Source organism: Sebastes fasciatus, chromosome 14 (assembly GCF_043250625.1).
Source record: "Sebastes fasciatus isolate fSebFas1 chromosome 14, fSebFas1.pri, whole genome shotgun sequence".
Classification (NCBI taxonomy): Eukaryota; Metazoa; Chordata; class Actinopteri; order Perciformes; family Sebastidae; genus Sebastes; species Sebastes fasciatus.
In genome coordinates this window covers 31110066-31136609 of record NC_133808.1, presented here as the reverse complement: position 1 = coordinate 31136609, position 26544 = coordinate 31110066, and the positions used below count along the sequence as shown (strand labels likewise).

General features: G+C 37.9%; 2 protein-coding genes across 2 annotated transcripts in view; both read left to right on the top strand.

The window, feature by feature from the left end:
- Positions 1 to 571: 571 nt before the first annotated feature.
- LOC141781910 (interleukin-1 receptor-like 1) lies at positions 572 to 19686 on the top strand. The gene is made up of 13 exons (XM_074657883.1): positions 572 to 660; positions 2066 to 2129; positions 2590 to 2827; positions 2924 to 3113; positions 7436 to 7586; positions 10776 to 10841; positions 10962 to 11073; positions 11929 to 12077; positions 12162 to 12299; positions 13652 to 13816; positions 14913 to 15058; positions 16035 to 17381; positions 19017 to 19686. Exons 2-12 carry the CDS (start codon positions 2069 to 2071, stop codon positions 16281 to 16283), a joined length of 1665 nt encoding a protein of 554 aa, XP_074513984.1. The 5' UTR covers positions 572 to 660; positions 2066 to 2068; the 3' UTR covers positions 16284 to 17381; positions 19017 to 19686.
- Positions 19687 to 21436: 1750 nt separating this feature from the next.
- Positions 21437 to 26544, top strand: part of LOC141781908 (putative ribonuclease ZC3H12C) — a 32609-nt gene continuing 27501 nt past the window's right edge. The window contains exon 1 of the mRNA XM_074657880.1: positions 21437 to 21553. The gene's annotated coding sequence lies outside the window, so the exon portion shown is untranslated. The remainder of the gene's footprint in view (positions 21554 to 26544) is intronic.

Below are 26544 nucleotides of genomic sequence, written 5' to 3'. Positions count from 1 at the left end.
TTGTTCATTGTGCCACACCCCACCCCTCCAAAAAATGTCTTAACAGACAAACCAACACACCAACAAACTAACGCCGGTGGAAACAATACCTCCTTTCTAGGCCTTTGGCCTTGGCGGAGGTAATAAATCCAAAAATGCTGATCTCCGATTTGTTCCCCTGCCGTGTCCTAATAAAAGATATAATGCCGAACTTGAGGCTTCAGAACAGTAGTCCATAAAACCAATGGATGGCGTCACGGCGACTACGTACGACGATGGGATAAAATAAAAATAACTTTTAGTTAATCATATTTGACCCCCACCCCCGCAGCTTTAATGTCAAAGTTTAGGTTTGAAGACTTGGTTTGAGGTTAATGTTTAGGTTAAGATCAGGGTATGGATTAGGCTTAGGCAAGTCGTGGATATGGTTAGCGCTAGAATAGGTCTCCAGGAAATAAACGTAAGCCAACATAATGCCCTTTACAGTGGAAACATGACTCTCTGTGTGTGTGTGTTTGTGTGTGTGTGTGATTTCCTTTCTCTTGCTGTCATGGTGCTGCTCACTCGCTCTGCAGATCTCAACGGTTAGCAGAGAAGATATAAAACCAGGCGGAGCAGCAGAAGAACGAGACAGAGTCTGACTGAATCCACTCCGGCTGACAGCTCTCACTCTCTCATGAGGTAAGCAAGCAGCTTTAATTTGTTCTCCTACATGTTTATCTGAAACGGAACTGAACTGTGAAACTACAGGGGATGTTTATTTAAAGTATTACAGATGTACAAGAAGATGTCACTTTATTTAATCGATGCATTTTATAACAATTTCTAACATTAGTTAATGTTGCCACCTTTAATAGTTGCAGCATTTAGAGAAAAAATAATATGAATCATAACTACACTAAGAGATAAGCTAAACATATATATTTTGGTAACACTTTATTTACTTTATCTGCCTACAAATAGTTTTCAACAACATCTTATTAGAGTTTTGTTTTGTCTGCAGAGTATATTCGACAACTACTCACTCAACTTAACAAATGTTCAGCTATATTTTAAAACCATTCATTCAGATGATTCAAAGAGAGAGAGAGGATGTTGACTTTTTATCAATGTAAATCTATGTTACGCAATAGTTTATTGCACGTTGCTATAACGACAGTCCTGTGAACGAGTGCAGGAAGTGGAAAACACACAAAGACAGACTGTAGGCTCGGTTATTTGCTTTATTGATTTAAATATAATCTACATGAGGCAGCAGTGACAAACTCACAGAGACTCTGCTCCTCTATGGATCCTGTTTAACCCTCTGAGACCCACATTAGAGACGTTTTTTAGGGGGGTGCCAGGGGATCTTTAGGGGGAGATAGCAGGTCAACAGTAGATGCTACGTGCACATAATAATGGAGCCTTTGGCCATGACGTTTACCCTGTGCATCATCACATTCTACCATTGTGCATCATCACATTCTACCATTGTGCATCATCACTTTCTACCATTGTGCATCATCACTTTCTACCATTGTGCACAGTAGAAAATCAATAAAAAATGGTATAATTTTGACTCCAAATGGAGTAGTTTTATTATAATAATGAAATATTATCAAGTAGATAATAACAAATAAGATCAATAACAATGTAAATGAGATAACAAAAATGCAAATTCAAGTACATTTAATAGGTCAAAAACGGTCAAACATATTATAAAGTAAAAATACAATTTCTCGTGCGTTGATTTTGTATCTAAAATATTACACAAAATCCACTTGGAGTGTTGTTTTTAGTAGCGGTTAAGGCCTCGTCTTTTAGAAACTATTCAGAAAAAAAGACCACCGCAGCATTTTATGAAGTTTTTTAAAGGCAGTGTTTTAACACACAGCTCACTGTACCGGGTCCGTCGGGTAAAAGAGGTTAATTTCCTACGAGGTGTATTTTGAAACTGTCTTGATGGTATCTTTGAGGCAGTTTCAGGAAGCAGCTTTGTGGCTGAAGGTTCCTGCAGGACTGAAATGGTTAAATAATCAACATGGTGAAGTGTTGCAAATACCGTCTTATTCATGCACTGTCTCCGTCTGTCTGTCTCTCTCAGAAAATGGACACCTCCCGACTTCTCTTCCTCGTCTTCGTGGTGATAACTCCATCAGAGTGTTCAGGTAAAGGTGGACATTATGGCGAAGACGAGTGCACTAATGGATCTTATTAATGCAGCTGTTAGAAGTCGATACCCATCGACTGAGGCTGCAGATGTAGAGGAATAACCACCACTTTAACTAATGGGAGTGTGTGGTGCCATATTTGACATCAACATTCTTTAAACGTGCATTTGTCTTTAAGACGAGATTTAAGGATGCAGATTTACCTCATTGCTTTAGATATTATTTTGGTAACGACGTTGTGGTTTTTATGTAAGCCATTATAGGTTTCTACCACACCCTCACACACATTTTACATTGCTTTCATGTCAATTGTCTTTTTATATGTGTGAAATAAGTAAACAATTCAAGATTGTAATACTTGCAGCTTCCGTCTACCTGCACATTTACATATGAATGAATAATATTGTGCTTTTCACTTTTATCTCCATCACCATATCATCTTCTCCCACATGTTCAGAGCCAGCCGACCCCAAATGTGAGGACTTGGACCCGGAGACATACAGGGTTCCTGAAGGAGAGGCATTTTATTTTGTGCCTGACGAACTCGACAGAGACATCTCTGATGAACGGGTCACATGGTACAAAAATGAGATTGAGAATATCACCACTGACGAGGACAAGAGTGTACATTACCATCGCGGAGCACTCTTTTTCTTAAACCTCGTCACCGAGGACTCCGGCTCTTACACTACCAGGTAAGGATACTTTTGGCATTCATGATGTTTAGGCAACTCTAAAGCACGCTCTGTTAATATGATCTGGATCACAGAGGCCTGTTGCTTCTTTTCTAGGGAAATCGAGCCATCAGGAAAATGTTACAACCATCATCTAAAACTTGACGTCCTCAAAGCGAGCCCTACGACGAACACGGAACTCCTCTACGGACAAATCAAAAACTCTGGTCTGAACAAACGGGTCCCATGTCCACGTCCTGTCAGCAGGATGTGTGAACATTTGGGTGGATCCTTCAACTGGAAGAAGGTACTTGTGACTGCACTGACACTCATTTTTATTTTTGGTAAAGTGATAATCTGTTAAAATAATCAACCCGCTCTTATGGGAAGGCGAATAAATACCACCACATTGCACGGACAATCCGGGTGTCATGAGTACGCATTTTAGCCTTTTCGCGTGTCATTAGTATGCCACGCGAACGTCCGCACTTAGTTAGGGTAAGGGAAAAAGTCATGGTTGGCCTTAAAATAAGTACGTAAACTAAGTAAAACACCTACAGAAACAACTACCAAAAACACGTCACAAACGTCAATAAAAAACACTTGACCATCGTCAACATAACTTCAACAACGGTCTCAAACACCGGTCTCCTGGTTATAAGTCCTGTGTTTGTTGGACCCGTCCACCATAAGTGGTCTTATATATAGAGGAACCAACGAACCAGAGAGTTAGTTCAAACAAACAAAAAGGGTTTATTTACAAGTAATGCCATCAATTAACCAAAACTATGAGAGTCTGGAGGACTGGCTAAAAAGAACTAAAGGAGGGAGGAAGTCTGAGTCAGCCACACCAGAAGCCGTAGGACCTAGAAACTGAACTACAAACAAAGCCACGAAAACTGAACTACCAGACCTCCATCCTCAAAGAGAAATGAGCTGCTTGGAAGGAGAGAGCTCCTCCTCCTCCTCCAGCCTCCCTTAAATAGAACATGGGCTGTATTCGAAACCGCATACTGCATACTACTGAGGAGCGCAGTATGCAGTATGCAGTACATACTGCATACTACTGAGGAGCGCAGTATGCAGTATACAGTACATACTGCATACTACTGAGGAGCGCAGTATGCAGTATACAGTACATACTGCATACTACTGAGGAGCGCAGTATGCAGTATACAGTACATACTGCATACTACTGAGGAGCGCAGTATGCAGTATACAGTACATACTGCATACTACTGAGGAGCGCAGTATGCAGTATACAGTACATACTGCATACTGCGTTCCTCAGTAGTATGCAGTATGTGACAGTTAAAGTGATGTATTTAGCAGTATGCTAGACGAGGCTTAAACCTTCAAACCAGCTCTTAAAGCACAGGACAAAAAAACTAACTTGTACCACTATTACAATATTATCAAAAAATACAACTTTGATTTTGTTGTTTATGTTATGCTTGTTTACTTTATAAGATACTGCAGGTTTAAACTATTTATTCTGACAGCTCATAAAGAAGTCCGACAAACAGGATCATCAACGAGGAGAGACGGGAAATATAAAACATTCATCCACAACGTTTACTTTACTCAAACTGCTTTTTCAGTTACAGCAAAAGGACTGATCTCCCTCCAGATATTAGAGACATGTTGTCTCATCAGGAACCTCTCTGCCCCGTCAGAAGCTGCTCTTTCCCTCTCCTCTTCTCTCTCCTCTTCCTCTCCTCTTCTCTCTCCTCTCCTCTTCTCTCTCCTCTCCTCTCTCCTCTCCTCTTCTCCCTCCTCTTCCTCTCCTCTCATCTTCTCCCTCCTCTTCCTCTCCTCTCATCTTCTCTCTCCTCTTCCTCTCCTCTCCTCTTCTCTCTCCTCTTCCTCTCCTCTCATCTTCTCTCTCCTCTCCTCTTCTCTCTCCTCTTCTCTCTCCTCTTCCTCTCCTCTCATCTTCTCTCTCCTCTTCCTCTCCTCTCCTCTTCCCTCTCCTCTTCCTCTCCTCTCCTCTTCTCTCTCCTCTTCTCTCTCCTCTTCTCTCTCCTCTTCCTCTCCTCTCCTCTTCTCTCTCCTCTTCTCTCTCCTCTCCTCTTCTCTCTCCTCTCCTCTTCTCTCTCCTCTTCTCTCTCCTCTTCCTCTCCTCTCATCTTCTCTCTCCTCTTCCTCTCCTCTCCTCTTCCCTCTCCTCTTCCTCTCCTCTCCTCTCCTCTCCTCTTCTCTCTCCTCTTCTCTCTCCTCTTCCTCTCCTCTCATCTTCCCTCGCCACTCTGCTGCTCTGCAGCCGCTCTGTGAGCGTCACTGGCCGGCTCTCCAGCGAGCTACGCCCGCGGGTGATTGTGGAGCTTTTTAACTCCAAAAAGGCAAATAAACACAGGTTCCTGTTAATTTATAATGGACATCTGTGTTGTGATATTTAAACAAACTATCCGTCAACAAGGAAATCAAAGCCTCTCGTCTACAGACCGGTCTCTAGAGAGCTCCAGCAGCTCATAGCGGTCTCTGAGCGTGACTACCCGGCTTGCTGGCAGCGACCCGGGCAGGCGCTCGCTGGCTGTCACGGTATTCTGTGGAGCTTCTAAACTCCGACAACGGTGGAACAAATGTTCGATTCGCCATCTAACTTCGTAAAACTGCCGATATTAATAATCTACACAGTTGATTTCTCGCCTCAAAAACGTTCAGAAGTGAATTTAGTGTTGAAATGGCTACAGAAAACGTAAAAAACAAGCAGCTTCTGGCTGCTGTTTTTATACCCGTAGCCTGTGCTGTTCCGCCGCTTTGCATTGTGGGATACAGTAGGCGAGATAGACTGGTCCGATGCATACTGGAGAATGTTTCCAAATCAGTACGTCATCCGGGTATTTCTGGCATACTGGAGATTTAGCTTTTGTTCGCATACTGCATACTGCATACTACATACTACATACTGCATACTGCATACTGCATACTGCATACTACATACTGCATACTGCATACTACATACTGCATACTGCATACTGCATACTGCATACTACATACTGCATACTGCATACTACATACTGCATACTGCATACTGCATACTGCATACTGCATACTGCATACTGCATACTACATACTACATACTGCATACTGCATACTGCATACTGCATACTACATACTACATACTGCATACTGCATACTACATACTACATACTACATACTACATACTACATACTACATACTACATTTTGGCCAAATCAGTACGTACTACTAGTATAGTATGCGGTTTCGAAAACAGGCATGGTGTAGGCGTTACACAGGAAAAAGAAGCCTACGTTTTCTGAACCTGACCTAATTTTGACCTTAAAGGGACTGTATATAAGTTTTTTTTACATGTATAATGTGTTACCAGGTTATAGTCTAAGAAATGAGACTTTCTGTGACTTTCTGGGTTTCCTCTACCAGCCTGGAGACTGCTTTTAATGTGAAGAACCCGGCCCGGCTAAGTTTTGTTTGTGAATGTAAAAGTTTTGTTTGCGAATCCACAAGTTTGCCTCTTCTGCCTCTCCTCTCCCTCTCTCCTCCCTCGCTCCTCCTCCTCCTCCTGCCTCCCTTAAATATTGAGGCACTAATCATGGATCAGAAACACCTGAGAGCAGGGAGAAGAGAGGGAGGAGAGTGGGAGAAGAGAGGCAGAAGAGCACAAGAAAAGGGGGAAACTCATAACACCCAATAATGGATTAAAATGTTCACAAACAAAACTTGTGTATTTGCAAAAAATACTTGTGTATTTGCAAACAAAACTTTTAGATTTGCAAAACAAACTTTTAGATTTGCAAACAAAACTTGTGGATTAACAAACAAAACTTGTGGATTTGTGACATTTTTTTTTTAATTTACAAACAAAACTTTTGGAATTTTTGGATTCGCAAACAAAACTTTTACATTCACAAACAAAACTTAGCTGGGCCGGGTTCTTCACATCAAAAGCAGTCTACAGGCTGATAGAGGAAACCCAGAAAGTCGCAGAAAGTCTAATTTCTTAGGCTACAACCTGTTCACACATTGGCAATAAAAAATTATTAATTATACATGTAAAAACTTACGTACAGTCCCTTTACGATCAAAATTAGGTCAATGTTCAGAAGACGTAGGTTCTTTTTCCTGTGTAACGCCTACACCATGTACTTGTTCCTTCTTACAAACTCAAATAAATTAGTGTGTACTTCCTGCGTCTTCCAACTAAACACTTAAAACCTATTTTCCATGTAAGTAGCAGCACCAAGTTAAGTTGTTCTTCTGTGGAACCTCTGAGGGAATAACAATTACGTATCAGTTTGTTTACAGGAAATTATTAGTAAAGTGGGCTTTACTTAGAGGGCAAAGTGTATTGCAAAGTAATCAATAATAATACATTATAAAATAATTTACTCTGGACTTAGCTGATACATTTAGATTGCACTAACTTCTGAGTGATATCATTTTTGTATCAGCATTCAGTTCAGTTCAGGCTGCATGAAAGCTACGAAAACTATTGCCAAGGAGACATCTTATTTTATATTTGTTTCTCTGTTTTTATTGGATGATTAGAGCATGTGGTCCTTCTTCTGATTCCTTCTTTATTTTCCCTCTTCAAATTATCTTGCTCCTCCTTGCATTTGTGTTCCCGCCCTCCCACCCCGGCTGCAGGACTCCGTTCCCCTTAAAGGTCGCCATAAAGCCGACCTCCGCATTGAAAATTCGAACAAAGATGACATGGGCATCTACACTTGCATTTGTACCTGGACGCACAACAACAAGGAGTACAGCTCTTCGGCCTCCCGGTGGCTGAAATATGAAGGTGAGAGAGCGTTTTCAGGTTTTTATGTCGGGGTAGTGGGAATCAGGAGGGGATCTATGTGTTTCCTGGTGGATCGTTCATGCCACTATGCTAATGCTAATTCGTCAGTCCATACTTTCAATACAGGACACCAACATAATTCAGAACAAAAAGCTGAACAAGGCATTTAAACAGGTTTATTGCAATGGCCTCTAGATAAATACATCAGTGTTCACTGTATACGTTCTCCCACCAAACAAACAAGGGAAACAGAATCGGATTGTTCAAAAATGCAATTAGTAAAACACAAAAAACAAAAACATACACAAAATACTAAATATCTTACATCTCTTGAAAAAGCAAACAGTCACTCAAAACTATATGAACTCTTCAAAAAAATTTATTTTCGCGCCACAACTTTAAACACAATCACCAAATAAATAAACAGGTCTTTCCGTATGCAAACTGCACACTGGTGCAATATGGAGTTACTTTTGTGTCTTTATTATGAAAGCAAACAGAAAAGGTTTGAGAGCAAAACTATTGACATGCAATTGAAAAATGTTTTATTGCAAGTAAAACAAATTTCTGTTTAACATTATTTAAACAATTGTTTCCTGTTGAGCACAGGTCCCGCCCACGAGATTCAGCTCAACAGCAAACAAATCTTTTGGATTTGCAGACAAAACTTGTAGATTTGTAAACAAAACTTTTGGATTTGTAAACAAAACTTTTAGAGTGTTAAGAGTTTTGAAACTTGAGCTGAGATTTTGCTATTTGAGTGTCAGCTTCAATAATTGTGCTTCATGTCCCATTTTAGTGTGTTTTTGTTTACATGCACTGTTCATAGAAGACAGGACATCACCAACTTGAGCTATGTTGGTTGTAAATAGTGAATTATATGTACCACTGTAATTCATTTAAATTTGAGTTCCTGTGCCGTTCATATCAGCGAGGACCTGCAACCCAAGCATCACCTGTCACTGAGAACAGCTGAGACAGACGTGGGCATCAAGAGGACGCTGCTCCCATCTCTGCTGATCATAAGAGACCCCATGAAAGGGCTCATACTACCAAAAAAGGCCCGACCCGTCTCCAATAAGGACGGCGTCAAGTGTACGATCACCAGGCTCATCAACATTTGTTTGCAAGACATTAAATCCAAACCCAGTACCACTCCGAAATCCCCAGGATGTGTCCTAATCAAACCAAAAAAAAAAAAAAATGCAGATATCACACTCATTAAAGAAATAGTAGACATATGCAAAGTTTTCTCTCTTGATTTTCTAATGTGGGACAGTCATGTCTGAAATGTGGGACACTGAGACGTCTGTTAGTAATTTTACCACTGACAATGTTATTGTTGTTACAAAACCGAGGCTTATAGGTGTGGATGTCACATGGAGAATCGAACAACATCAAACAAACAATAAGACTATAAACAATAATAAATAAATAAAGAATAAAGGCTATAATAGTTTTGAAGCATTTAGGCATATTAGAAAGACATTAAATATTAATAGTTTTGTTGGCTTTTATTTGTTTGAGGAAGACCTACACACACACCGGAGCTTAGGTGTCCCACTTTACGGTAACTCACCGTATAGTTATGGGAATACACCAAATATCAGAGCCTGACTGAAAACACTTAATGTGAAAAATCAATGGTGTGCCGTTTAATATTGTACTTCCGATGTGTTGTATTCTATCTAAATGTACTGTACAAACTCATACTACTGTTGCAAACACGGGTCACGGTGTAGTCACGGTGGACTTTGCGCTACGTTTTGTACAACTGTTGCCTTATTAAACTGTATTTTTTACACTATTTTTATGTTTTCGTTAAGTCATTTTCCCCCTTTTTCTGTAATTATCGTTTTTTAATTTTTTTTTATATAATTGGTTTTGTATAGATGGCGATCAAATGTGTGTCTCTTTGCATATAATAAATAATAAAGCTTTGAATCTTGAAGATCTTCTGCTTCTCTTCCCTTTTTACTAACCATAACCAAGTAGTTTTGTTGCCTAAACCTGCGCTAGTTACGTTATGTTGTTATGTTGCATTGTAATGTTGAGTTGTTAAGTTGCGTTGTTAAGTTATGTTGTTACGTTACGTTGTTACGTTACGTTGTTACGTTACGTTGTTGCGTTGAGTTGTTACGTTGAGTTGCTACGTTGAGTTGTTACGTTACATTGTTAAGTTGCGTTGTTAAGTTGCGTTGTTATGTTGCGCTGTTACGTTGCATTGTTACGTTGGGTTGGTACATTAAGTTGTTACGTTGAGTTATTATGTTGCGTTGTTACATTACGTTGTTATGTTGCGTTGGCACATTACGTTGTTGTGTTACGTTGTTGCGTTACGTTGTTGCGTTGCGTTGTTGCGTTACATTGTTGCATTACGTTGTTGCGTTACATTACTATTTTAACACAAACAATTATCTTTTTTCTAACCTTAACCAAGTAGTTTTGTTGCCTAAACCTGCGCTGTGTACATTGTGTTGTTACATTACATTGTAACGTTGCGTTGGTATGTTACGTTATTATGTTAAGTTGGTATGTTACGCCTTACGTTGTTACGTTGTTACATTACGTAATTATTTTAACACGAACAATGATCTTTTTTCTAACCTTAACCAAGGAGTTTTGTTGCCTAAACCTAACCAGTTGTTTCGCAACATTAACCACGCATCATTCTGTATTTCTTCAAGCGTGATATGAAGCTGATACGAAACTTATCTTTGGTTCAGAAACGCCGACATTCAGGGTAACCTGTGGTTTGCAGAAACGTACAATCCCAACATGTTTTCTGGCGACTGGGTTGGTACTGGACACTTCTATCACCCAACACAACATGTAGAACGGAGTGCACATAACATTTGCACATAACAGTCATTTTAACGCAAACCACAATCTTTTCCCAAACCTAACTAAGTAGTATCAGTTTTCTTGCCTAACCAAGTCGATCTAAACCTAACTGAGTAACGAGTTGGGATGAGAACGTGTTGAATTAAACTCCTAGTGTTGGAAAAACACGCATGCAACATTTCACAAATAACAGTTGATAAAATCCAGTTTTGTGTCATGGGCTTGTTATTCATGTAAAAAATAATTGATTATGATCATAACATTAGAACGTGACTGTTGTCAAGTGTCCTATAGAAGACGATAGAAAGAAGGACTCATCACTGTTTTGTTTTTTTTTGCCTACAGGTCTAAGTGTTGACCGTAAGGTACAGATCATCTCTCCGACCAACAAGGAGCAGTTTGCTGAGGAAGGTAGGAAAAAGCTGCAGATACAACAATTCCCGCGTCGACTAAGCCTACGTGTTACATGCTCATCGAGGAATATTCATAAATATATTCTAATGGGATATGAAAACTTGTTCTGTCCACCAGGAGTCGGGATCAAACTGAACTGCTCAGTTTTCTGTGGGACAAACGTGAAAGTTCGCTGCGACGCTAGGTGGAAAATTAACGGAACCACTAAATACGATCAAACCACCGAAACGTAAGACTCATTAAAAGTACTAATATACCAATATAATGATGTGTTTATAATCACTAAAGTCAGGAGGATACATCATCTACGAAACATAACTGTTTTTTTGTGCCAATTGTGTATGGAGAGTGAAACATGCCAAAATAAATAAATAAATAAATAAATAACTTGATAAATAAATGTCATTACAGGCAGCAAAAATAATTTTAAAATAAATGTATAAAGGAAAGAATACAGAAATAAATAAGCTTGGGGAAATAAATAAAGGGTGAAATGCAAAGGGAAAATCATGCCGATTTATTTATTTAAAAATAAATAAATGTAAAAATAAGAAAAATAAAAAAAATAAAATAAAAAAATACATTTAAGAGTTAAAAAAAAGTAAATAAATAAATAAGTAAAAGTGAAAATTAAACAGCAGAATAAATAAATAAGTGAATTAATACAAAGATAAATAAATAAAGAAGCAAATTAAAAAAGAAATATCAATTAATGTCACAATTGTTCATAAATTTATTTATTTATTTTTCCACTCCATAATTGTGTAGATGTCAAGATATTTTTCAGAAAGATGTTACTGAGGAATTAAAAATTTGACTTGTTTTAGGCCCTAGGGGGGAAAGTGATAGAGACTCATCCTCAGAGGAACATGAATGAATATTAGAAATTTCAGGGCCAATCCATCTAACATCTGTTGCTTCAGTCTGATCGACATTGCTATCCCCAGATCAGCTAGTGTGAACTATAGAAAATGTTAAATCCAAATTTTGTTTTTGTGCATTTCCTTGCCCTGGTTGGCTGCAACAAACCGCTTCATTCTCTGATGATGACGTTTGTCTTCTTCTCTTTAAACTCTGTGTTAAGAGTCGTCCTGAACGCTACACAGAGCACCTTCTCCACTGCAATCCTGACCATTGACAAAGTGTCTGCTATGGATTTCAAGACTGAATTTGAATGCGTCGGCGACGGCGGGTACACCGCAGCGTCTACCACTTTAACTCTGAAGAGGAGAGGTCAGTGATGGGATCATAGATAGAAGGACTATATCAGACTACACAGGCGGTACTATTGTCATTGTTGGTGTGTTTGTTTTCCAGCGTCAATAATCCCGCTGGTCATCAGAGGAGTGTGTGTGTTGTTCTTCTGTGTGTTTGCCGCCGTGCTGGTCAAGTGCTTCGCTATCGACCTCGCTCTCATCTTCAGACCTTACTTCCCACTAAGCCGTTACAATAAAGGTAAGGAAGATCATAATTTAATTAAGTCTGTACCAAACAATATAAACTTTTATGTTTTCTTTTTGTGAACAACTTTTTATTAGTTCATGTTGACAGAAAAGAACATGTATACATATACAGGTATAGTTCCAAAACAATTAAACTTAAATTGATTTATGGTATATTGTGCATGTACTTAACATTACCTAGCATGCAAAGTTCGGCATTTTGGCTGTAGCCATCTTGGTTTTTTTTGCAACCAGAAGTGAGATGAGAGGGTGGAGCTAAGTACAGCCGAACGCTGAAAAAGACATGTTTAGGCGACGAAAATGTTACAATTAACTTAACACACCGTGAAAGGGTTAAAGTTGTTAAAGACAAAAGCACGGACAACTCCCAGACCGGACAACGGCATGATAGCGACCTGTCAATACCTAGGTAGCCCCGCCCTAAAGCATCCCCTGCTTTATGGTCTATCTGACTCTAAATGGGACCATCATTTACTAAATTAATTGACCGTTATTTTGAAAGTTACATTGTATGAAAGTTACATGATATAACAACGAGTATAACAAGCAAGAAAATATAATTAGTAATGTAAGTAAATGTTGACTTTGGGCTTGTTATGTAATGTTACGTAAGAAAGTCCGCAAAGGGCGGTTGCTATTGTAGTTATGTAATGTTGTTATGCTGCGTTGTTACATTGCGTTGTTATGTTGTTACGTTGTTACGTTGCGTTGTTACGTTGCGTTGTTACATTGCGTTGTTACGTTACAATGTTACGTTACATTGTTACGTTACGTTGTTGCGTTACGTTGTTACATTACGTTGTTGCGTTACGTTGTTATGTTTCGTTGTTACGTTTCGTTGTTACGTTGCATTGTTACTTTACATTATTATGTTACATTGTTACGTTACAATGTTAAGTTGTTGCGTTACGTTGTTGCGTTACGTTGTTGCGTTACGTTGTTGAGTTATTATTTTAACACAAACAACGATCTTTTTTCTAACCTTAACCGAGTAGTTTTGTTGCCTAAACCTGACCAGTTGTTCCACAACATCAACCACCTGTCATTTTGCATTGCTGCAAGCGTGATATGAAACTGATAAGAAACATATTTTTGGTTCAGAAACGTCAACATTCAGCGTATCTGTGTTTTGCAGAAACGTACATTACTACAATTTTTTCTGGCGACTGGGTTGGTCAAGGACACTTTTATCACCCGATACAACGTGTCGATGATAAGTGGATGTTATGTTTTCTCGGTTATATCACTGCTTAGTTCTTCTAAAACCACCGTCGGACGTCACCCATTGGTTTGTGGACTACAGTTTTGAAGACTCAAAACCATGAATGTGTTTGTGTTTCCCAGATGGGAGGGTTTATGATGCCTATGTGGTCTACCAGACGCAGAGCATGGACAAGGTCACCGAGGACAAACTCTGTCAGTTTGTCACTAATACTTTACCTGCCGTCCTCGAGGAGAAGTGCGGATATCGACTCTTCATCCACGGGAGGGATGACATACCCGGGGAAGGTCAGAATATAATGTTGTTTTTTTTAAATTTTTGACACAAATACAGATAAAAACCACTGAAGAGGCCAAAACACATCTGGAGTTTTACATCGAGGCTTACGTACTTTATAAGCTTTATGCCTTATTTTTTTCTTTTATATAATGCCACTCATATGGTCTGCATTACTGAGACACTACGATGTCATTGTAGGAATAAAGTTGTGCATTATCCTTATTGTTATAGTAACATGTAATGTAGAGAAGTGTCATAAATAAATAAATAAATAAATAAAAAATAAGTCATTAAATGTAGCAAAATAATAATACAAATAAATGTATAAAGGAAAAAATACAGAAATAAAAATAAATACAAAATAAATGAATGAATGCATAAATATATACATAAATCAGAATAAATGCAAAAATAAATAAATTAAAAAAATAAATAGAAAAATAAATGAAAGAGAAAATTAAACAGAAGAGTAAATAAATAAGGGCATTAATACAAAGATACATTAATAAAGAAGCAAATTAAAACAGAAATATCAATTTCTGTCACATTTTATCAATTAATTAATAGCTACATTCTTATTATTATTATCTCTATATTTAAAGATATTAATTTATTTATCGAGTCAGTTATTTATTTATTTTGGCAGTTTCCGTCCTCCATAGTATTTAACTGTTTTGTTGTGAACTTTTATTTTGAAATGTCCGGGATGTTTTTTTTTGTATGTTTTTTAAATTTTGGACACAAATACAGATAAAACCACTGGAGCGTATGGTCTTGCATTACTTATTCTATTATCTCCAAATTGTTTTGTACAGTTTATGTGGATACGATGATGTCATTGTGGGAATAAAGCAATTTGATTCTCTCTTTTACATTTTCCTCCTCCCTCTACATTTCTTTCTTCTCTTTTTTTTTGCTTAAGATGGAGCTTTTAATATTAACACACAGCCATCAGATGTAAATAATCAAATAAAAATCAAAGTAAATAAGCCACATTTGGAGCACCCTGGAATGTTTTTTTGAACCACTTTTAAAACACTACATATACTGGCATTATGTTATATTAATGCTCTATTATAAAGTATTTTTGTGTGACCCCCACAGACCGTCTGGAGCTGGTGGAGGACCGCATGAAGCAGAGCAGGAGGCTGATGGTCATCCTCACCCCGGGTTCAGGAGCAGAGTCCGAGACCACGGACGAGCATCCCGCCTCGGTCCAAAACTCAGTGATAGGAGAGTTTGACTGGCAGGTAGGAGTCTCACAGCAGGAAGTAATGACATCTATATAGAAGAGATCAATACTGACAAAGACTGTGGACGTTGTAATAGTTTGGGTGCGATGAATATTTAACCCATCCATGCCAAAAGTAATAAAGCTGTGGGATATATTTTCATTGTTGATACATCCCATTATTTTTATTATTTTTCATTATTTCCTTCTTGCACTAATTTTGGCTTATTGCTCATTTTCTACACTCACACATATAATAATATTATGGTCCTCTATATTTCTATTTTTCTTGTTTACTATATATTATCGTATAATAATATGAATCTATGCTTCTTTTTTGGATAATTCACGTGACTTGTGCATTTATTGAATCTTGATGAAGTAGATTAATTGTTAATTAGTTGACAATTAAATATGTCATTAAGTGCACCAAAAATAATATTAAAATATATATACAAAAATATTAATTTATTTATACTGTTTTAATTTATTATTTATTTATTTAACTTTGTATTAATTCCCTTATTTATTTACTTTTCTGTTTAAATTTCCCTTTTATTTCTTCATGTGTTTATTTTTTCTTAATTTTTTTAATGTATTTATATATTTTGCACTTTTTTTAAATTCATTTTATATTTATTTTTAAATGTATGTATTTATTTCTGCTCGATTTTCCCTTTGGATTTCACGCCTTATTTATTTCCCCAAACTTATTTATTTCTGTTTTCTTTTCTTTATACATTTATTTACACATTTCCTTTTACATTTTTGTATGCATCTCTGCCTAATTATGCAAATTAGGCGGCTGTCACTCAAAGTGTGTCATCGTGGGGTCAGGGTGCATGACTATATGCTAGCTAGCTAGCTTCTGCTTATCGACTCCAGTCTTCATTCCAGTGCATAGCTGCACTGCTCCAGGGAGAATATCTGTCTAACTAAACATCCAGTGTGTTCAATAAAGGAGTCAAATATACATATTATTGATTATTTTCCAGGTGGGACTCCACCATGCGCTGCTCCAGAGGGAAATGAGTGTGATTCTGGTCCAGCTGGGCGACACCGGGCCTCACGGATACAAACACCTCCCCGCCGGCTTGCAGCACCTGATTCACAAGAGCGCCCCCATCAGGTGGCCGCAGGGTTCGCGGGGCGCCGCGTCCTCGAACTCACGCTTCTGGAAGAGAGTGAGATACCTGATGCCCGCCACACCTGCTAGAAAATACCCACAGTCTGCTATTATCTGAAACCCTTAAAGATTTACTTTGGCCTTCCTGGAAAGAAGCATCAGTCCCGTCACACCCTTCATACAGATGTGTGGGATCTACACTTTCACTGGCAGAAACAAAATAAAACTCACCCTAACCCACGTCGTTAGTCTTTCCAGCAATCACCAACTCTGGTTTGGTCGAAATAAACTCTTATTTCATAGAGTTTGATGTGAAAATATGCCGACTCTACACTGTTTCTCCCGCTGTCTCTCTCTCGTTCTTCGGAGGCAGACCGTTAAACGAGCTAAATAAAAGAACAAACATCGCCGACCTCATCGCATACTATTGTTTTTTAAGGAACTTCTCGCCTGTCTTCCTGCTTTATCACTCATGGCCGTACAATTCAGATAGGGATGCACCGATACCACTTTGCTTCAGACCGAGTACAAGTACTTACATTTGGGTACTCGCCAATACCGAGTACCGATACGAGTTCTTCTCTGTGCCAAAAGACCCTCGTTAACAGCCAGCTGGAGGGTGTGAGCGACACACGGCAGGCTGGGGAGTCCCGCATACGAGGCGGTGCACCGCCACCGGCTCTAGGTCGGCTTGGAAAGGCTCGGGGCGAAGGTGGCTCACGACCGCAGCTTTACAGCGCTCCCCGCCCGGACCTCGCCACACCATAGACAAAGGGCTTGCTGCGCCCTCTCTCCCCGCCGGGGACAGCCAACTGCTCCCGGTGCGACTGTCGACCGGGGTGGACTGTCCTCAGTGCGCCCCAACCGAGTTGTGCCGCTAGATCGGGGCTCGGCCCACGTTAAAGGCGCCAAGGGTCTGCGGCGATGTCTGCAACCCACCTGCCCCGTCTTGAAACGCGGACCAAGGAGTTTTGCGAATACGAGTACAAGTACATGAGCACATATTGGACCCGATACCCGATACTGATACTGGTATCGGTATCGGTGCATCCCTAAATTCAGAGTATGAGATTGGCGGAGGTTGAACAAATCCCGCCCTTTCAAAACTACGCACTGACCGCTAACGTTACTCACGTTAACTAACAGTCCGCTTCCGTGTTTCGGTACGGTTGGCTTTCACACCTGATGCGAACCGTACCTGAGTACGTAGTACCTAGTAGTATGTCATCATTCCTCTTCATCCCCTACGGGACATAAGGCTTCAATGAGCTCTCTCCATTGTATTCGGTCCTTGGCAGCATGTTGGGCCTCTCCCCATGACAGGTTCATCTTGTCCAGCTCCTGTGTCACAGTTCTGCGCCAGGTGGATTTGGGCCTCCCGGGTTTTCTTTTGCCTGGTGGTGTCCATCTTAAGGCGACTCTCGGGATCCGGTCCTGCTCCATTCTCAGCACATGGCCTAGCCATCTCAGACGTCTGTGTGTAATTTCCTTGATGATGCTACGGCTACCGTTTTTTTTGTACAGTTGGTGGTTGGAGATTTTGTTTGGCCAAAAGATCTGGCATATTCGTCGGAGGCATCCATTGTGAAAAACTTCCACTCTCCTCATATCACTTTTGATCACTCGCCAACTCTCTGAGCCATATAGCAGAACAGACTTGACATTGCTGTTGTACAAAAGCATCTTAGTTTTAAGGCTGTATTGCTTGGACCTCCAGATGGAACGGAGTTGGGAGAAGGCACCCTGAGCCTTTCCCAGCCTTGTTTTAATGTCTTTCTGCACTGCACTATCTTTACTGATGAGGCTGCCCAGGTATGTGAACTCTTCCACAAACTCAAGTGGTGCCCCATTTACAAGAATGGGTGCTGCAGGGGTGGAGTTTACACACATCACTTGAGTTTTGGAGATGTTGATGTTTAGTCCAACCTGTCTGGCAAAGTTGTTGAGCCTGTCAGTTTTGGCCTGCATGTTCGAGTGGTTGGTTGTAAGGAGAGCGATATCGTCTGCAAAGTCAAGATCTTCCAGCTGAGAGAACAGGGTCCACTGGATGCCTCTGGGTTTGTCTGCTGTGGTGTTTGTTGTGATCCAGTCTATGGTAACAAGGAAGAGGATGGGAGAGATGATGCACCCCTGTCTCACTCCGGACTGTACGGAAAACCTTTCAGAGATGGTATTGCCCATGATGACACTGCACTCAAAATGTTCATAGAATGTTTTTATGATTTGGATGATTTTTGATGGAATTCCATAGGAGTGTAGTATCTTCCAGAGAGTGTTTCGGTGAACACTGTCAAAGGCCTTCCTGAAGTCTACAAAGTTGATATAAAGGGGTGTGTTCCATTCCAAGCACTGCTCAAGAATGTTTCGCAGAGCGAAGATCTGGTCCGCACATCCTCTTCCCTTCCTGAAACCCGCTTGCTCCTGTCTAAGCCTGGTGTCAATGGCTGTCTCCATCCTGTTAAGAAGGATTCTACAGAACACCTTGCTGGGAATTGATAGAAGGGTGATTCCTCGCCAGTTGTCGCAGTTTTTGGTATCGCCTTTCTTGGGAATTTTGACGATGAGACCTTTGGACCAGTCTTCAGGGATGGTGTCACTATTCCAGATGTTTTGGAAGAGGTCCGTCAGAACTCGTGTTGATGTGGGAATGTCTGCCTTCAGCATTTCAGCATGGATAGCGTCTATGCCACATGCCTTGCCACCCTTTAGGGTTAGGATGGCAGTTTTAACCTCTGCAAAATCAGGGGGGCTGATGTTAATGTCCAGGATATTGTCTGTTGTTGTGATGTTAGCTAGTTGTTCTGGCTCAGGGAGGTAGTATGTATGACTGTATTACTCAAGCTAACGTTAGCTAGCCATGCTAGTCACTGTCTCCAGCATCATTTATCCGTTCACCACACTGACGGTGAATATTCACGTATCGTATGAGCCTCAGGTGTCGGAGTGAAAGCCTCGGTAAACCCGCTACACAACAGCTTTTCATCATTTAACCTCCTGTGACGGCGAGTTTCTTTCTTCATCACGAAGACATGCTGACCGAACTCTGGGTTTGTTGTATGTTGTTGTTTTTGCAACACTTTTGCGTTATGATTTTATCAGGATACTGTATGGACCTACAGGATATTCTCTCTTATTTATGTTTAATCAGCACTTTGGTCAATGTTTGTTGTTTTTAAATGTTCTCTGTGGACCGTTTCACATTCGTAAAACATACTAAATGTGTCCCATCAGTTTATTTCCGGTTGTATGAATGACATCAGCTGACAGGAAGTAAACATGGACCCAAGCTGTGGAAACGGTCTATAAATAAACGTGACTTGACTTGTGCTGATTTGAAGTGGCCGACTGAATGTAGACTTTATTTATATTCTTTGTGATTATTTTACTTTGTGTGGTTTGTATTAAGCTGTTTTGTTGTGAACTTTTATTTTGAAATGTGCAGGATTTGTCAGGTTGTTCTTGAAATGTATGCCATTATTGTTCTCTATATATTAATAAAAAATGTCACATATAACATAGAAGATATATACAGCCTTGTTTGTTGTGCATTGTCCGTATTGTTATGGTAACATGTAATGTAGAGAAGTGTGGAGGACGGAACCTGCCAAAATAAATTAATTAATTAATTAATTAATGCAAAGGGAAATTGTGAAGAAATAAATACATAAATGCTTAAATACATATATAAGTACATACATTTAAAAACTAAATAAATGAATGCATAAATATATGAATAAATACAAATAAATGCAAAAAAATAAAATAAATAAATGAATGCAAAAATAGCTAAATACATTTAAAAATGTATAAATATAAATACATAAAAATGTGGGAAAATAAATAATGAGTGAAATGCAAAGGAATAAATAATAATAATAAATAATAAATAAATACATACCATTAGAAAAAAATATAACATAAAAATAAATGCAAAAATAACTCAATAAATAAATAAATAACATAAATGCAAAAATAAATAAATACATTTAAAAATTAAAAAAAACAATATACATAAAAAATAAAATGGAAAATTAAACAGAAGAGTAAATAAATACAAAGATAAATAAATAAAGAAGCAAATTAAAACAGAAATGTCAATTTATGTCACATTTTATCAATTAATAAATGGCTACATTTATTTTTAATATTTTGCTACATGTAATGACACATTTAATCATTCATCGAGTCATTTATATATTTATTGATTTTTAATTTTGGCCGGTTCCGTCCTCCATAGTTAACAGGATTAGCATTACTACTCTATAGACAATGTATGTGGTAAGAAGTTTAATATAGAGAGCCTGATTAGTCATCTTATTGGTACATTTAATTAACAAAATGCCTCTTTAACACTTCATCTTCAGAGCATAATGTCTTTATTACTATTGCAAAGATCAATTTAATGAAGCTTATTTATCCAAATGATTTTCTGGAAGAATTGCTTTACCTGTTTGCAAACTGACAAACTAAATAAATAAATGAAAAATAAATGAAAAATAAATCCATAAAAAAATAAACGAATTTTAAAATTTTAAATTAATAGAAAAGAAAAAAATATTGAATGAATGAATACATAAAATAAATAAATAGGAAAATTAAACAGAAGAGTGAATAAACAAGGGAATTAATACAAATATAAAAAAATAAAGAAGCAAATAAAAACAAATATCAATTTATGTCACACTTTATCAATAAATGAATGGCTACATTTATCTTTAATATTATTTTTGGGACAGTTAATGACTTTATTTATTTATTTATTATTTATTTATTATTTTGGCATGTTCCGTCCTCCATAAAAGTGTTGCCGAAGCAAAGATTTAAAACAAAATATCTAAGTGTGGTGACAAACGTCATATCAATCACAGCACTACAGGAATTTTGGGTTGAGCTTTACCATACATGTATTATTATTATTATTATTATTATTATTATTATTATTATTATTATTATTATTATTATTTTTATTATATTATTTTGTGCTGATGATGCTAACAACATTACTGAAGCAAAAACATGATTTTTATATTTAACATGATGCAAAAGATAATCAGTTTCAAAGGTGACGAGTGTCTATTATTGATTATTGTGCTGAAGCAAGATAATAAAATATGACCCATGCATCCCCACTAGGCTGCAGCAGCACTATCTACTGTACAGTATTATATTCTATTATAGAGCCAGACTGATGCAGGTCGTGACCTCTGGGTGGAGACAGTGACAGTATATATCTTCTCTCTCACACACAGCATGCAGCAGTCAGCTGATCATATTGAAGTTCACATTGTGACATATTCTCTCAGCTGCTCATTGAGTCGCTTCAGTCTGCAGGAGCTGCTGACAGTGATGGAGGATGAACTCAGGACGTTGAGTGGACTTCCTGGCAAAGTAAGTGGTGACTCATTCCTTTGACACAAGACATATTTCACATTTCAGACGTGAAAAACATATTTAATGTCACAAGATTATTTTGTTTTTGCAGGAATAAAATAAAGTCAACTGTAGTCGGAATAACGAGTAATAACCTTAAAAATACCACAATATCAAACTGAGTGTTGTAGAGGCTATACGCTAAATATAGCTATAATTAAATACTATAAATTAATCCTCTATTTACTTTTGAGCACTTTAACTATTTAACCACAGACAGTTGAGTTTTGTTGTGAACTTTTATTTTGAAATGTCCAGGATTTGTCAGGTTGTGCAGCAGCTGTTGGAGGCTACTCATTCATGTCTGCTGTACTCTCTGTATAACTGAGTGTGTTTTTATACATGGTAGATTGTTCTTTAAAAAAATAAATGCAGTGTTGTTGATTATTTTGCGAAATAATTACGCAACAACTAGAAGAGAAATAATCTCTAAAGATATAAAAACATGAGTCAATATCAAATAAATCAATGTAATTGGACCTATAGCTGTTATTTATGTTACAACAGATGTAATAAAATAACAGGGATAAAATCATGTTAAGTGTTGGTGACAGTCTATAAGCTAAATATAGCTACAGTTAAATACTATAAATTAATTAATGACACTTTAACTGTTTGACCACAGACAGTTCAGACCTCTGGAGGAGTAGAGGCCAAAAATAAGAAGTTAGAAGTTAATAAAATCTGCCATTAGAGGCAAAATATTGCTAGATTTGGGGTTATTTTGCTTCCATAACGTGTCTTTATTCAGATTAGTGGAAAGAAAACATCCAAAATACACATTTAGCTGTTTATTTTACTACTTTGTCTATTTGTGTGTGTAGATTTTTCCTAAATTCACCCAAAGTTAGCATTAGATAATGCCTCATTTTCATATTTAAACATAACATTTCAGAAGACTTGTAATACAAAAAAAATAATTGTCTTAATGTCAGTAATCACCTGGGGAGGTTTCTAATATATATGTGTTAAAAATGTGAGTTTTATGAGTTTTTTTCCTCAGAGTCTGAGCCAGAAATCGCCTCTTCAGCGGCTCTTACATCCACCAAAATGTTCCAGTTTCATTCCTATATTCTATATTCTGAAGGTTTTTACAGAGGGGTTTGTTCATATATCTTTTAAAGTGTGATTTATACAAAAAAAATCCTAAAAACATGACGAAAATTGTTTTTTTTTAATAGTTGTTGACAGTATTTTCTTATTTATAGAGTGATACTAGAACAGATATCTATAATTCCCTCTGTAAAAACCTTTGACTCTTGTTATGTCCACTTGGTGGAACAATAAATGAACAACCAAAGATTAAACAGAGTCAAAGTGAAGTGCAAAATTAAAGGTTTATTAAAGAAATCAAAAGGTTAACAAATGGGGGCTCGTCCGGGATCTTTATTTTCCCATGAACAACTCAACAACCAAATTGATTATGATGAGTCACTGTGGTAGTTTGCAATCTGTTTAATGATGGCATTTAATCTTCAGGATTTTGTAGGTGGTCCTAATTTGGATAAAATTGAGAAATGTCGTAAAGATGACTTGCTTAGCATTGCGGCACACTTTAACATTGTAGTGTCAAAACATAGTGTTAAAAAAGAGATAAAAGCTAAGTTAATTGAAAAATTGTTTGAGTTAAAAGTTCTAGAGGTTCCAGGCAACCCTGATTCCTCTGGTGATGAAAGTTCACATGACACAGGTTCTCTAGCAGAACCAAAGACTCCCAAGGAGGAACGGATTGAATCAACTACTCCTCCGAGGATATTAGTTGAAGGTGATCCTCCTCCTGCAACATTGCCACGTTTTGAACCTTTCTCTTCAGGCAGTCGAGGTTCTAGCGTAGATGCCAAGCTTAAGGTTTGTTCGAATATATACTGTATATATATAGATATATATATATATCTATATATATTCAGATTTATGTTCTGGAAATGTATGAAAATTAGCACATATTTGATAAGATAATGCCACATTTGCATATTTATACATAACATTTCAGAAAACTTGTGATGCAAAAAAAGCAATTGTCTTAATGTCAGTAATGATCAGGGGAAGTTTCATGGTGATATCTATTAGTTAAGTTCTTTACCTTATTCACCACTTCAACTCTGTTTAGTACCACAGTCACACCTAAAGATATATGAATATAACACAACTGTCTTTCTGTCTGTATGCACTATACTTATTCAAATAGTAAACATAAATTAGTTTTGTCAAACAAGCCTTAATGAACAGTTTGCTCTCCTCCTCTCTCTCTGTTCTTATATGCAAAGTGGACGTCTTGACTGTTGCAACACAGCGAGTTATTTGTCTTTAGACGGCGACGTGTCATCACGTCGTAGCCGACTGGTTCAGTCACTGTCGAGTCATTTCAATTATTTATTTTAGATTTTGGCAGGTTCCGTCCTTCATACTTTACTCCTCTATGACAGCAAAGTGAATATCTTTGAGTTGTGGACAAAACAAGACATTTGAGGACATTTTTTCGACCAAACAACAAATCGATTAAATAAGAAAATAATCAACAGATTAATCGACAATGAACATAATCGTTAGTTGAGAATTTTTATATTGTGTTATTGGCACTTTTACTCAAGTGAACTATCTAATTGTCTGAGACAATCTCTTAGAAGTAAAAAAAAATTACATTTAAAAATATAAGAAATGTATAATAAATAAATGCATAAATACATGAATAAATATGTACATTTAAAAATATAATAAATAAATAAATATATAAGTAATTAAAAGATAAAGTAAAAAATGCCAAATAAATAAATAAATATATAAGTAATTAAAAGATAAAGTAAAAAATGCCAAATAAATAAATAAATATATAAGTAATTAAAAGATAAAATAAAAAATGCCAAATATATAAATAAATTAAAATAAAGTAAATAAAAAATAAATTTAAAATAAATAAACTTAAAAATGTATCAAACCAGCAGTAGAAAGTCCAACAATGTCAACATGTAACATATTTATTTCCTGCACTTTTCTCGTCTAAAGTTGGACAAACAGGCCGTGTGTAAACCTGTGTGTTTTCACAGAGTTATGGTGTCTTTTAATGCTGTTAAAAGTCTGATCTGTGTGCGTTCAGATGTTAGTCTGCGTTGTGTATTTGCATCCATGCATGCTCTGCATATGTCCCCGTGTGCCCTTTTACCCCCTCCGCCTGCTGCAGCCAGCTCTAGACATGACGGTGGACTGCTGGGCGGGACATGTGTGTGTGTGTGTGTGTGTGTGTGTGTGTGTGTGTGTGCGTGCGTGCGTGCGTGCGTGCGTGCGTGCGTGCGTGCGTGCGTGCGTGCGTGCGTGCGTGCGTGCGTGCGTGTGTGTGTGAATGTGCATGTGTCAGCAGAAAGCAGGACAGCGGCACGCTCCCATTGAAAAGGAAGGGGGATGTGTGGAGGGGGGGCTGGATGACGTTTGGCCCGGCAGCTGGGAGCTGCTCCGCTCTTTTGTTCCTCTTTGACCCCGCTGACCCGGCACTCGCCCCGGTGTCACACACACACACACACACACACACACACACACACACACACACACACACACACACCTGCACACGGTCAGACACATGGTCGCACACACACCAGCATGCAGCAGTATATATGGAAATCTGCTAATACACACAGACACACAGTGTTGAATAGGCCCGGTGGGGGCGATCTATCACGACTTAATCAGGGAGCTGTGACTTTAGCTGCAGCTTGTTGGAAAGGTTAGAGCTACGAAGGTGACGTTTCCATAATGACGTCAGAGCTCCTCCGTGACTAAACGATGCTTTCCATTTCCTGGTTTGTCTTTGTCCCAAAATTCCCAGATTTTTCCCTGAGTCACTGGGGAAAATTCCTGATGTTGTTTTTTCTGGAATAAATCTCTCTAAATCATGTTGACCTCCCAGAAACAGGATCAGGAAGTCTGGAACATAACAGAGCTTCTGCATGAAAATACAGGTTTTTTGTAGTTAACTCTGAAAGTTCTTTCAAAGAGGGAGACAGAAGAATAGTAGTGTTTATTTTCTACTGAAACTCTTCAGAAGGGATTTGTCCTTTTTCACACGTTTGCTCTTTGTGCTGGTGGAATGTCTACGGTCAGACTTGGCATCCGTCCTGATTTTCCCGGGAGACTCCGGTTTCTCATCGCCCTCTCCTGGTTTCCTCCCTGGGTCACAATTCTACTATTTTCCTCCTGATTTATGACACATTTTCACACCTTATTTTTCCCCTTTTCGTTATCTCAGCCTCAACTTAACGAGAAAAAAGACATAATATTATGAGAATAAAGTCATAACTTTACTAGAAAAAAAGTCGTAGTATTACGAGAATAAAGTCATAACTTTACAAGAAAAAAAGACGTAATATTACGAGAATAAAGTCATAACTTTACTAGAAAAAAAGTCGTAGTATTACGAGAATAAAGTCATAACTTTACAAGAAAAAAAGACGTAATATTACGAGAATAAAGTCATAACTTTACTAGAAAAAAAGTCGTAATATTACGAGAATAAAAGACGTAATATTATGAGAATAAAGTCATAACTTTACGAGAAAAAAAGACTTAATATTACGAGAATAAAAGACGTAATATTATGAGAATAAAGTCATAACTTTACGAGAAAAAAAGACTTAATATTACGAGAATAAAGTCATAACTTTACGAGAAAAAAAGACTTAATATTACGAGAATAAAAGACGTAATATTATGAGAATAAAGTCATAACTTTACGAGAAAAATAGACGTAATATGAGAATAAAGTCATAACTTTACGAGAAAAATAGACGTAATATAAGAATAAAGTCATAACTTTACGAGAAAAAAAGACGTAATATTACGAGAATAAAGTCATGACTCTAAGGGAAAAAAGTTGTAATATATGTTCGTCACATTCTGTTACTAAAGGGTGCCTCCGTGCGTCGGTTTCTGATGCCGAGGGGCGCTGACCAAAAGGCGGTATT

Excerpts from the sequence above, each read along its gene's own strand:
- LOC141781910 (XM_074657883.1), top strand. The coding sequence starts at position 2,069 with ATGGACACCTCCCGACTTCTCTTCCTCGTCTTCGTGGTGATAACTCCA. Across the intron at positions 2,130-2,589 it reads AACTCCATCAGAGTGTTCAG|AGCCAGCCGACCCCAAATGT; the intron begins GTAAAGGTGGAC and ends CCACATGTTCAG. Across the intron at positions 12,300-13,651 it reads ACTAAGCCGTTACAATAAAG|ATGGGAGGGTTTATGATGCC; the intron begins GTAAGGAAGATC and ends TGTGTTTCCCAG.